The 12393-nt window shown below is 51.4% G+C and overlaps 1 protein-coding gene across 1 annotated transcript; it reads right to left on the bottom strand.

The window, feature by feature from the left end:
* Positions 1-4884: 4884 nt before the first annotated feature.
* On the bottom strand, positions 4885-12179 carry Cimip5 (ciliary microtubule inner protein 5). Its single transcript, XM_026385823.2, has 3 exons — positions 11956-12179; positions 6716-6755; positions 4885-5076 (listed from the first exon to the last, which is right to left on the bottom strand). The coding sequence occupies exons 1-3, from the start codon at positions 12177-12179 to the stop codon at positions 4885-4887; spliced, it is 456 nt and encodes a 151-aa protein (XP_026241608.2).
* Between the last annotated feature and the right edge of the window lie 214 nt (positions 12180-12393).

The following is a 12393-nucleotide window of genomic DNA, read 5'->3' as shown; positions in this document are numbered from 1 at the left end:
TGCAACTGACCCGGAGAGGCAGCAGGACTCTCCGCGGCCCCCCCGGGACCAGCTGTCACCGGAGCTGGGTTGGAATCAGTGTTCCCAGGACCACCTAGGGAGTGCACCTGCTCTAGGGTGGGACAAAAGCTGGCCCTGGCGGGGACAGAAGCCCCTGGAGCTGTCTGCTCTGGAGTTCTCGGGTGAGGCAGAGCCGTAGGAGGAGGCTTTCTGTGTGGCTCCGAGACTTCTCCCCACGTGGCTGCTTGGCGTGAAGACAGAGATGTGAGGATGTGAGAGTGTGGCACTTGGGTGTGGGCAGACCTCAGGAGTCCTCTCCGCATAGGCATCAAGATCTTCAATGAACAAACGCTTGACTTCTTCATTTTAAAGTGGGGAAAACCATCCGCACCTCAGGAGGTATTGAGAATCACTTAGTAGGTGCTCAATATATGGTAGTCCCCCCAACAGGGGCAAACTAGAGAAAAAGTATTGGGATCCTTGGACTCTGGCTGCTCTCACAGCTGTGGGAGGCCCGAAGTGAAGTCAGGTTTGGGCCTCAGGACAGCTGACCCTGGAAACTGTCTTGCGGAGGTTGGAGAGTGCCCGGGTGAGGGTCTCCACAGTTGGCTCACTGGGATAGCTCTCTGGATATGCCCCCCCAGGGCACAGAACGTTTCCCTTCTCCCCTGCACATTCACACTGGTCGGGCACCATCCTGACCCTGCTCCTCTGCCAGAGCTGAGCACATGGGCTCCCTGCCTGCACCTGATCAAAGAACACCTTCACAGGGTCTAGAAGTGGAGTGCTGATCATCTCCCTGGCTCTTCCTGCAACCCAGGAGATGCCAACTCCAGAGCCACTGGTGGTGGCCATTCTCCCACCTTTATTTTTTATTTTCAATTCTCAAACCCTTGGAATGGTATTAAAAAAATAGTACAATGGACACTCACTCTTCATCTAAATTAACTAGCTGTGGACACTTTATCCACATTGCTTTATCTATCTCTATGTACACACCAAACGTTGGTGTTAAGCTATTGGTGAGTTTGTTATAGACCTCACAGCACTTTACAGACGGCAGCGGGGCCTCCTAAGAGCAAGAGTGTTCTACGTAACCCCAGAAAAATCATCCCATGCTGCACACTCTGCAGGCAGTGGGACCCTGATACAATGCTGTCACCTCAGGTTTAGTCCATCTTCTAAGACTCAGCAAAGTGTCCTTTATAACCAGCTTTGCTTGAACCCTGGAGCTGGATCCAGGATGGTCTGTCCAGTCTGGTCTGGATCACTTTCCAGCCTTCCTTTGTCTTTCATGACATGGATGTTTGGCAGAATGTCCCTCCGTTTGAGTTCTTTGCTGACTACACTCAGGTTATGCTGTTTCTTTACTTATATTTGGCAGGAGGGCTAACTACCTGGGGTCAGTTGTCTTGCTCTTTGTGGGGTTGAGTTTATTAAGTTGGTTAAGGTATGTTTTAGATTTCAGCATTTACTGTTCCCTAAGAATCTTTGGCCCAATGTTTTTAGTATCTTTTATTCTTACCTAAATTAGTATTGCTATGACAGGCACCAAAAGGTGATTTTAGGGTATGGTGGCACACACCTGTAATCCCAGTGTCTTGGAAGGCTGAGGCAGGAGGATCACAAGTTCAAAGCCAGCCTCAGCAACTCAGCAAGGCCCTAAACAACTCAGTGAGACCCTGTCTCTAAATAAAATGCAAAAAAGTGGGGCTGGGGTTGTGGCTCAGTGGTAGAGCGCTCGCCTAGTATGCATAAGGTACTAGGTTCGATCCTCAGCAAAAATATAAAATAAAGACATTGTGTCCACCTAAAACTAAAAAAAAGCAAAAAAAGGGTTAGAATGTGACTCTGTGTTTGAGCACCCTGAGTTCAATCCCCAGTACCATAAAAAGGAAAAAGTGATTTTGTTGTTATTTATTCTATAACTTCTTATCTTCAATAGAAGAGTTCCTCCTTGGTACCTGAAATTTTAAAAATTATGAGCTTTATTATCATCATCATTATTATTATTAGTGTTACTGAATGTAGTTCGTGGGCACTACCATGGGAAGTGGCTTCTCAGGTGTAGCCAGGTATGGCCTCTTCTTTTTCTTTTGTTCCTGGGGCTTGGACCTTGGGTCTCATGCATGATGCCAGGCAAGTGCCCCACCACTGAGCTACACCCTAGCCCTTTCTATATTTTATTTTGAGACAGGGTCTAAGTTGCCCAGGCTGGCCTCAAACTTGTGATCCTCCTGCCTCAGCCTCTGGAGTAGGTGGGATTACAGGTGTGCGCCATCTTGCCTGGTGGGTATGGGTTTTATTGTCCTTCATTTTCCATATTTTTTGTCCCAAATATGTCCCGTGGGATCCCCTTCAGATTGGTTCTTCTGTCCCTTTTATGTTCCTCATCGAGTTTGAACACTGCCTTATTTCCTAACACAGGAAGGTGCTCCTGGCTTACTTGGATGGTGGTTGTTTTGTTTTTTATCATGTGAAAGCGGAGATGCTGGGTCTGCCAGAGAGCAGAATGAGGCCGAGGCGCTCAGAGAAGCAGTGATCAGAAGGGAAGGAAGAATCCTTCCAGGCTTCACAATGGCTCTTTGGCTCCTGCTTCCTGTCCCTTCCAGATCCCTGCCGCTGCTCAGTCCTTGGCTCTGAGACACCCACACATCTCTCTGTTGACAATGCCCCTTTTGCTCTTGCTGTACCTGGGGCCATGAGGCCTCCCAGCCCAGCCAGCCTCCAGAACAAAGCAAGACACTGGGTCAGAACCTGGTCCCAGTTCCCTTGGTTCTGGTGGGTGGCTCAGGGGTGGGGAAGGTCAAGTGCAGATGTCCTCTTGAAAAGAAGGAGGTGGGGCAGGGATCAGCGGGAGTGCGGCTGGTCATGAGCATCTCCAGGGCCACACAGATTGGCCGCAGAGTGCAGACACATGCTCTATGTGCAGAGGCCACTGAGCATCCTGAGGTTCAGAGGGGTCCCGGCCCTGTGGCGGTGGGCTACGAGAAGACTGCTGCAGGAGGCTCTGGATCCAAGAGAATGGAAAACATGTAGGCAAAATTTGTTTGCAGTCGAAGCTTGCAGCCAAGGTCAGCCGAGCTCCAGTGACATGCGAACCTGTGGGCTAGACAGTGGGTGGGACATTGCATTGCGTCCCTGCCGTCCCTGCGGCTGGCTGATGCACTCAGTCCTTACTACCTGAGTGCTCAGAGGCTACAGTCCCGGAGCTGATGCTGCCCTGGGCACCTGCCTCCTCCCCCTCTCCCTGGGACCTGGAGCGGGAATGAGCCGAGTCCCACTGGCTCCTCGTGAGCTGGGTGAGCCTGACCAGATGGATCCAAGCCCTTGGCTCAGTTTAGAGACCAAACGGTGACAAAAACAGCCACGAAAGAGATCTGGGCACCATGCCAAGCAGAGCCTGTGCTTATCCACCGCACTGTGTTCCCAGGAGTGGCAGAACCGCCCTGGCCCTGGCCCCCTCCCCCCCTCCAGGGGCAGGTAGAGAAGCTCTTGGTGAGTCCTTCCAACCTACACAGGTACCACCACCTGCAGTGGCAGTTGGCCTCAAGGTCCCTCATACCTTTTGCTCCTCTCTGTTCTCTTCCTCAAGTGGAAACTGTCTTTTTTTTTTTTTTAGGGAGCTATAAAAAATAATATATATGCATGCTCATGGCAAGAACTCAGACGGGGTCTTTAAGGAGCCCTAGAAGCTGGTTTTGGACCCCTCCAGCCTGAGGACAGGCATTTGACCTTCATTTGATGCTGCCATGGTATGTCCTTGACCCCTGATTGTGCAGGCTGCTGCCTTTAGCCTGACATGTGATCTCAGGTTGGAGGGGAGCCCAGCTCCCATCGCGGACTCTGAGAAAGACGCTGCTCCTCCCGAGCCAGCCCGCCCGTTCCTCCTGCTGGCCAGAGGGGCCTGGGGTCTTGCTCCACACTCTTGCAGGGTCAGGGTGTACAAGTGGAGTACCTGGGGGAGGGGGCTGCGTGTGGACGCAGTGTGCCCTACAACTCCTGGTAACACCTAGGACCTGTTCTTGTGGTGGTGGGATGCTTTCTCAGGGACCTGGAGACTTTCCTTAAGCAGAAAACCCTATAACTTGCTAAATATTTGGGACTCTATGAACTGAGTGAAGGATGGCATATAGCCTACTACTTAAGTATGTGGTACTAGAACTAAGCTGGCCTGCTGGTTTGAACCCCATCTGTACCACTTGCCAGCTGTGTGACCTGGGGCCAGTGATTTAATTTCCCTGTGCCTAGGTTGCTCCACCTGCCAGGTATCGTAATATTTGTCCCACCTGGTTGCTGAGAAGATCAAGTGCAGTAATGCACATAAATGATAGCAGCACTTAAGGTCAGTGGTAAGGCTGAATAAAACCCAGGCAAGTGTCAAGGAAAAAGAGCCATCCCAGTCCCTGCAGTTCCTGCTCTCCTCAAGAGCCGTCTAAAGACAGGGGTGTGTGCTTGAGACTACCTGGAAGCTGGCTTGGAAGACTGGAAGGACCTGCAGGCCAAAGAGAGCCAGTGACCTCTAGAAACTTAAGGCACCCGACTTTGGCCCAGGGACACCCACATCCTACTTATAACCTTCAAAACTCTAAGATGACACATGCACGTCGTCTGGAGGCACTCAGCACTGGAGGGAACACATGGCTCACAGCTGGGCCAGGAGGCACTGAGGTTCAGCGAGGCTACAGGCCAGGGTGGGCAGCAGGACTGGAACCCAGGCTGTCGGGGCGTCCTGGTTCCTGAGCTGGAGCAGCTGGAGAGGCCGGGGTTCTGCGGGCCTGGCAGGTTTCTCATCCGCCTCATCTCCTGGGAGCCCAGAGAACCCTCCCTCCGGAGGCTGCCGGGGCCCCACCGCACACCCACCTGCGGAGGCCGGAGTTGCTCCTAGGCTGGCTGCAGCTCGTCCTCCAGCTTCTTCTTCCTAACTCCTTCGGTGAAAGAGAAGTCCATGCGGATGAGGGTCCTCCCCAGGGGCGTGTCCACCCTGCTGCCCACAACCTGGTTTGTGGAATTGGGGAGTGTGTCCGCGAAGAGGGGCACGTAGTCCGGCAGCTTCTCAGGCTCCTTCTTATTGCCCTGAGGAGGGGGGACAGGGCGGGTCACACGCTCTTGTGGGAAGAGGAGAGACCTGGCTGCGCAGGGCACCCTCAGGAAGGGAGAGGACAGAGGCCAGGTGGCTTGCCAGGTAAGTATGTGGTACTAGAACTACACTAAGCTGCTGGTTTGAGCCCCATCTTTGCCACTCGGTAGAGGCAACTCCAGCCTCGGCAGGTGGGTGTGAGGTGTTTCTGCCCCAGTTTGGACCCAAGACTCCCACCAAGAGTGGGGTGACTGCAGCTGTGGCAGGTCTGCCCCTCAGCCTCCTGGGCACCCTCAGGCCTCCCAGGCCTCCTGACTTTTCCTCTGTGACTGTGGCAATGGAGGGAGGGACCTTGCCTTAGGCCTCTTCTTCCCATATGGAGGGAAGACAGAGGTGTGTGTGTGTGTGTGTGTGTTTATGTGCGTGTTTTTTTACTTAAAGTGTAACATTCATACAGAAAAATGCACAGATCATAGCTCAAAAGTTTTTCACAAACATGTTCGCTAACCCTGTCTAGATTTAAAAAAAAAAAAATCAGTTCCCCACACCCCTCCTGTCAACCCCCAGCCGCTGTCTCCACCCGCGAGGCCACCTGATCTGACCTCTAACTCCAGCCTGTTCCTGCTCTGGTGTCTGCCTCCTTCTCCACCACCATGTCCGCCAGGGTCCTCCTGGTTTAGCGAGTGGCTGCTGCTCTCTCACTCCTGCTGTTCCACCACGTGAGTTCTGTGACTGTCCCCAGCTCCTTAATCTATTGGGGTGATTCCAGATTGCGGCTCTGATGCGTCGCCCTCTGAGCATCCGAGCGCGGGCCTTGGTGAGTTCTGCTGCTGAGGGCACCAACGAGTGTGTGTGGATTGAGAATAATCTGAGAAGCTGTCCCTGCGCCTCCTTGGGGTCATCTTGTGCCACCCTTCATCTGACAGAAGCAACATGACCAGTCGGATAACGAGATCCCGGCTTTCACCCGGGACAGCCCCTGCCCATGTGGCCTTCCTTTAGGGATTGAACCCAGGGCTTCGTGCATGCTGGGCAAGCACTCTACCTCTGAGCGACACCTCCAGCCCTCTTTTTAAACATTTCAGGCAGAGTCTCTCTAAGTCTCCCCAGCTGGCCTCCAATTTGCAATCCTCCTGCCTCAGTCTTCCAAATCCTTGGGATTTCAGGTTGGTGCCACAGTGCCCGATTTATTGAAAGCTTTTAATTGGGGGGAGATACAGTTTCTGGTGGCAAAGTGGAGGGCGGACTGGAGGTGGGACTACCTTGATCTGGCTTTGAAGACAGGAAGGAGCTGCAGGTCAAGGAAAGCCAGGACTCAGTGTTTTTACCCAGGCTCCCTCTCCTCCTTGGCTGGGCACACGCATGTTATACATCTTGGACCAGCAGAAGGGTCTCATCAGCAAATGCCTGCCATTTCCACTGACTCACATTAATAAAACCAGCAAGTACTAGGGGGACAATTTTGAATGTTCTGTATAAATATTTTCTTTTCCCTGTGTTTCTTACAACTATTTTAGTCCTCATTCCAGTATCAAGCACAAAGTAGATCCTTGATAAATGTTAGATGAATGTAGGGGAAAAGTTAATAAATTTTCACACCAACAGTGTGTTTCACAGGAACGTATTTTGCCTTACCATTGGGTCATAGTCTTTCAGGAAACTCCAGTTCTCAGCCCTGGAAAGGAAGAACACGTGGGCAGCATGAATTCTTTCTGAGACATTTTTAAGACTGACTTTCACTAGGTCAAGTAAACCATTCCATGTCACTATGTATTACATCACCAAAAATTCAAATAATTTTCCTTTTTTTTTTCTTTTTTGGCACTGGGGATTGAACCCGAGGTGCTTTACTAACCACTGAGCTATATTTCTATTTTATTTTATTTTTTAAATTTTAAGACAGTGTCTCCTTTAGTTGTTGAGGGTCTCACTAAGTTTCTGAGGCTGGCCTCAAACTTGCGATCCTGCTGCCTCAGCTTCACCAGTCTGGGATTACAGGCATGTGCCACAGGGCACTTATACGTATTAGGCTGGGCCCTGATAGAAACTGGACCCAGGGTGCTTAACCACTGAGCAACATCCCCTGCCCTTTTTATTTTTATTTTGAGACGGGGCCTCATTAAGTTGCTGAGGTTGGCTTTGAACTTGCCATTCTCCTGCCTTAGCCTCCCAAGCTGCTGGGATGGTAGTCATGCACCACCAAGCCCCGTTCTAAAATAATTTTTAACTGGAACAAATGCCAAGTGTCAACCAGGTATTTATGGTGCATTCTATAAAGTGAACACACATTTTCATGACTGATGACTTCCCAGAGTGGTAACTCTGTTGCTAAGGAAACCGATGGCTGCAATTTTATCACATCTCTGCATTTTCAGAAGGCCACATTAGGAGACCTCAAGTATTTTGTGAAGGAAAGCCAATTTCCACACCCCAAACCTTGGGAACCTTGCAGGGTGTATGCAGAGAAGGTGGGGGTAGGAGAAGGGCATGACAGGCCCTTGTAGTTGGATTTTTATTGGAATCTACTTTTCTATAGTCAAATAACGTGGCAAGACATAATAAATACAGCTTTCTCTGCACCTAGCGTCACAGCTCCTGAGCCCATGTCCTAGAGTCAAATTGTCCCTAGCCTTTCGGCTATTTCTTCAGCCTTCTGCCTTCATATTTTGAAACCCTATGCTAACCTTTGCTTGATTTTAAAAAATTATACTTTCTTTTGACTTCCTGTTATAGGAGACGATGAGTCGGCATTCTGACCTGCCTCCTCTCCCGCCATCCCTTCCAAACTAGTTGTAGGTCTTGGTTAGCTTGATATTTATTATTTATGTGGGATGGTCATAGGAATGCTGTTCCTTGGTTCAGTGGAACCCCTGCCTAACATGCTCACAGCTCTGGGCTTAATCCCCAGCAATGGAAAAATAAATCAAAAATACTATTCACTGATGAACTAAGGAGCAGAATATGGTCTCTGTTCCTTTCTTATGCAACTTGGTCTTTTTTCTAGGTCTAATAATTATATTTGCTTCCAATTTTCTAGGTGTCTATGAGCATTGATTCCAAATGCTCCAAGAAAATCCTAAAGCCCCTCTCAAGAGTGTCCACACAGTCAGTATCCTCAGGTGGCCCACAACTCCTTTAACAGTGCCTCCTGCAGAGACCTCCTGTGGAGCCCAGTCCTCCTGCTCTGGACTGTCCCTGCAAGACCACGTGGCTGGTCCCTTTCTTCACCCCCTGCCCTGGGGCCTCTCTCTTTGGGAACCCAAATCTGTTTTTGAGGAACACATCCATCATCATTTGTGGAGTCGTGTTTCTTTGGTTCTGGAAAATTCCCACACATTTGCTCTTCAAATGTTTCATTTTGGCTTGTGGAGCTCCGACATCTTGTTCAGTTTCCCTCTTGTTTTCCTGAGTGATTTATATGAGTCTATCTTCAGTTCGTGAATTCTCACTTCAGTTTGTTTTACTTTTCAGTTTTTTTTTCTTTTTTTAATTTTTTTTTAGTTGTAGATGGACACAATACCTTTATTTTATTTATCCATTTTTTTAATGTGGTGCTGAGGATCGAACCCAGTGCCTCACATGTACAAGGCGAGCGCTCTACCACGGAGCCTCAACCCCAGCCCTACTTTTCAGTTTTATATGTTTTTATTTCTAGAAGTTCTACTTGACTTTTCCAGGTCGTCTAACTGTGCCAGGCGCAGACTCCGACCCACACCTCCTGTTCTCAGCTCATCCCCTGAGATACACCTGTGCCCTCCTGGGCGCTCTGTGTCCCCTTCTGCTGCCCCCTGTGGTTCCTCTTTCACCTCCCCTGACTCTGCCACTGTCTTGACAGCCCCATCCCATCCCCCCCTTAGCTGCTCAAGGAAGGAAGGGCTCTCAGAGCCATGCTGACCCCTAGGGAGAGCCAGGGAGGGCCGAGGACAGGTGCCGAGTCCTCAGGCTTGTCCAGCTGCCTCCTAGGAGACTGTCTCCCCATTGGTGAGGTGGGATGGGGTTGGCTCACTGACACCTGGAAGATGGCAGGTCCTCATGAGGGTGCTCTTGGTGTAAGTACAAACTGGATTTCAGACTTGGCACGAAGAGGGATATAAAATGTCTCTTCAATGACTTTATAGACTGGCCTCATGTAGACATGGTAATAAATTGGATATTTAGGGTTTAGTTTTTTATTAAAATGGTCCTGTTACATTTTTAAAGATGGCTACCAGAAATTTACAATTGTGTATGTGGCTTTTATTATATTTCTACCGGCAAGCTCTGCCTGGGGCTCTCCTGGCCTCCAAAACCCTGGCCTCCTGGTCTCTGTGCCTCCTGGCCTCCTGGCTTTCTCTTCTGGCTTCTCAGTCCCCTGGTGACTTCTGGGATCTCAGGGAAGGTCTGCAAGACTGTCCTGGGTTCTCTCTTATGGATGCTCTGCGTTCTTCAGGGGAAGCCTGTTCTCGTCGCTGGTGTCAACATTGGCCTTTTCCTTTTAAAAACTGATATTGAACTCACGTATCACAAGATTCACCCTTTTAAAATGTACAACCCAGTGGTTTTTGGTATGTTCATAAAGTCCACGACCATGGCCACTATTGAGTCCAGAGAATTCTCACCATCCTAAAGAGAAAGCCCATCTCTGTTAGCAGTCACTGCTTTCTCCCTTCCCTCAGCTCCCGGGAACCAGGAGCCCTTGTCCTCCCCAAGGTCTTCAGTGTCTGGAAGCACACATCCCACTGCCCTTGGGGAACTCCATTTGTCAGTGAACCAGGCACTAAGAACTCATCAGAGCTTTGTCATGGACCTGCTCCTCTCTGTTAGTTTTTCAACTCCAGTGTCTAGGCTGGGATGTCCCTCCTCCTTCACTCCTTCCCGCCCCTCTTCCTGCTTGGTGTGCAAATCTTCTGTGCCGTTCTGCAGGAGGCCTTTCAACCTTCCTGTTTCCTTTGTAGTGTACAATAGATTTGGACCCTTTTCTTAGATGGTCTCCAAAATCAACTCAAAGCCATAGGAGAAAGTTTCATGCCACTGGTCTTGGCAATGACTTCATGGATAGGATATCAAAACTATAGGTAACAAGGGCAAAAGCAGACACGAGGGGTTATGTCAAACGGAGAGCACTTCTGAGCAGCAAAGCACACAATCAACACGAAAGAGCAATGTATGGAAGGGGAGAAAATACTTGCAAAACACCTATCTGATAAGGGGTTAACTAACAAAATCATGGCAAACTCCCACAGCTGAATAGCATAAAGCAAAATAATCCAATTAAAAACTAGGCTCGAGATTTGAATAGCTACTTTTCCCAAGCAGACATGCAGATGTCATCACGCGTGTGAAAAGATGCTCAAAGCCGCTCATCATCAAGGTAATGCAAAGCCAAGCCACAATGAGACCCTCTCACCCAGTTAGGAGGATGGCTGTTACCAGAACACAACAGATACCAACACGTGTTGGCAAGGTCGTGGAGAAATTGGAAACCTTGTACACTGTTGGGGGAAATGCAAAATAGTGCAGCTGCTGTGGAAAACAGCATGGATGGCTCTCAAAACATTATAAATGGAACCACCATATGGTCCAGCAATCCTGCCTCGGATATTTATCTGAAAAAAAAATTGAAGTTTGGATCTTGAAGAGAGATAGGCACTCCCATGTTCATTGCAGCATGGTTTACCATGGCCAACATGTGGGGAGCGAACCTAAATATCTATGGGCAAATTGATGGGTAAAGGAAACTGTGGTCTACCCGTGAAACAGAAGCCAGCCTCAGCAATAGCGGGGCGCTAAGCAACTCAGTGAGACCCCATCTCTAAATAAAATACAAAATAGGGCTGGGGTTGAGGCTCAGTGGTCAGGTGCCCCTGAGTTCAATCCCTGGTTCCCTCTCCCCATAAATAAATAAATAAACAAATAAATATTATTCAGCTTTTAAAAAGAAGGAAGCTCGACTATATGCTGTATCACGGATGAACGTGGAGGACTCAGACTAAGTGAAGTAAGCCAGAGGCCGAAAAGCACAAGTCTGGGTGATGTTTGCATACTGCATGGCCACACTGATATCAGAGGCACTTAAAAAGTCAGAAGGTGGGGAAGGGGAAGCAGGCAGTGCTAAGGAACAGGTGTAAAGTTTCAGTTTTGCGACAAGGATAGATTCTAGAGCTCTCTTTAACTCGTCATTTAATAACGTAAACTAGAACGGGTGTGCAGCACATTCTTCTGTAATCCCGGTGACACGGGAGGCTGAACAAGGAGGATCTCAATTTCAAGGCTAGCCTCCGCAGCTTAGCAAGACCCTGTCTCACAAAGGGTTGGGGATGACTGAGCCACAACCCCAGCCCCTGCTGTTTGTTCTTAAATGCCTGGAGTTCATCCTCGGCCCCTCCTCACGCCTTCGCCTGCTGGTCACCTCTCGGGAGAGGTCACCGTGAGCTCACTCCCCCGCAGCCATCCCCTCCGAGGACCACGTGGAAACTGTACCGATCTCCCTGCGTGTCTTTGGCTGTCCTGGGAATGCGCCCCCGGGGTGGCGGCCGAGGCGGGGGGCTGCGCCGAGCGCTCGCGGGGTCTCCACGGGGTGGGCGCGGAAGGCGGCCTGTGCCCGGGCGCAGCGCAGCGCAGCTCCAGCCCCAACCCGGCTTCCCCTCGGCCTCGCCCGGCCTCCTCTGCCGGATCCGGCCCCAGGGCAGTTCTGGGGGACTGGGGACCTCGCGCCTCCAGGGGCTGCCGGGACCCGAGGGCTGGCGGGCCTCCCTCCTCGCGCAACCTCCTCTGCCCTTTGGCCCGGCCTCTCTCGCCCCGGCGGCCCCATCCCTTTCCCACCGGGCTCCCTTTCTCGGACCTCCCCGACGTCGTCTGCGGGCGTCGGGGACGAGGAGGCCGAGCCCGACACTCACCAGCGCCGCCGGCCGCGCCCCTCGGCCTCCACCAGCTCCCGCCACAGCTGGTCCTGCTGCACGCCCTGGGCCTCCCGCGGGGCCTGGCCGCCACCAGCGAGACCCCTGCCGGCCGCAGGGCCACCTCGGGCCGCCGTGGAGACTGAGGCCGGCCGCCTGGTGGTGGGCAGTCGGTAGCCCGCTGACGTGGTTCTCTGGAGCCCGGGGGTGGGGCGGGTCCCCATGGGGGCGCTGCCGGAGGTCCTCCCTCCCTTTCAGTCCTGGAGGGCTTGACCGGGGTCCTCCTCCGTCCCCCTGCGCCCCGAGCTCAGAGTGGCCCAGGAGAACCCGAGCCTCCAGGCTGGGAAACGTCTCAGCCCCGGGGCGTGCGGAGCTCCTGCCGGTGTTGACTGTCGCCCTGGGAACGGCAGCTCCCAGGGTGCCCAGGAAGGGGAGGAC

This window comes from Urocitellus parryii, chromosome 12, assembly GCF_045843805.1.
Source record: "Urocitellus parryii isolate mUroPar1 chromosome 12, mUroPar1.hap1, whole genome shotgun sequence".
Taxonomy (NCBI): domain Eukaryota; kingdom Metazoa; phylum Chordata; class Mammalia; order Rodentia; family Sciuridae; genus Urocitellus; species Urocitellus parryii.
This window is presented reverse-complemented; position numbering and strand designations above follow the sequence as displayed.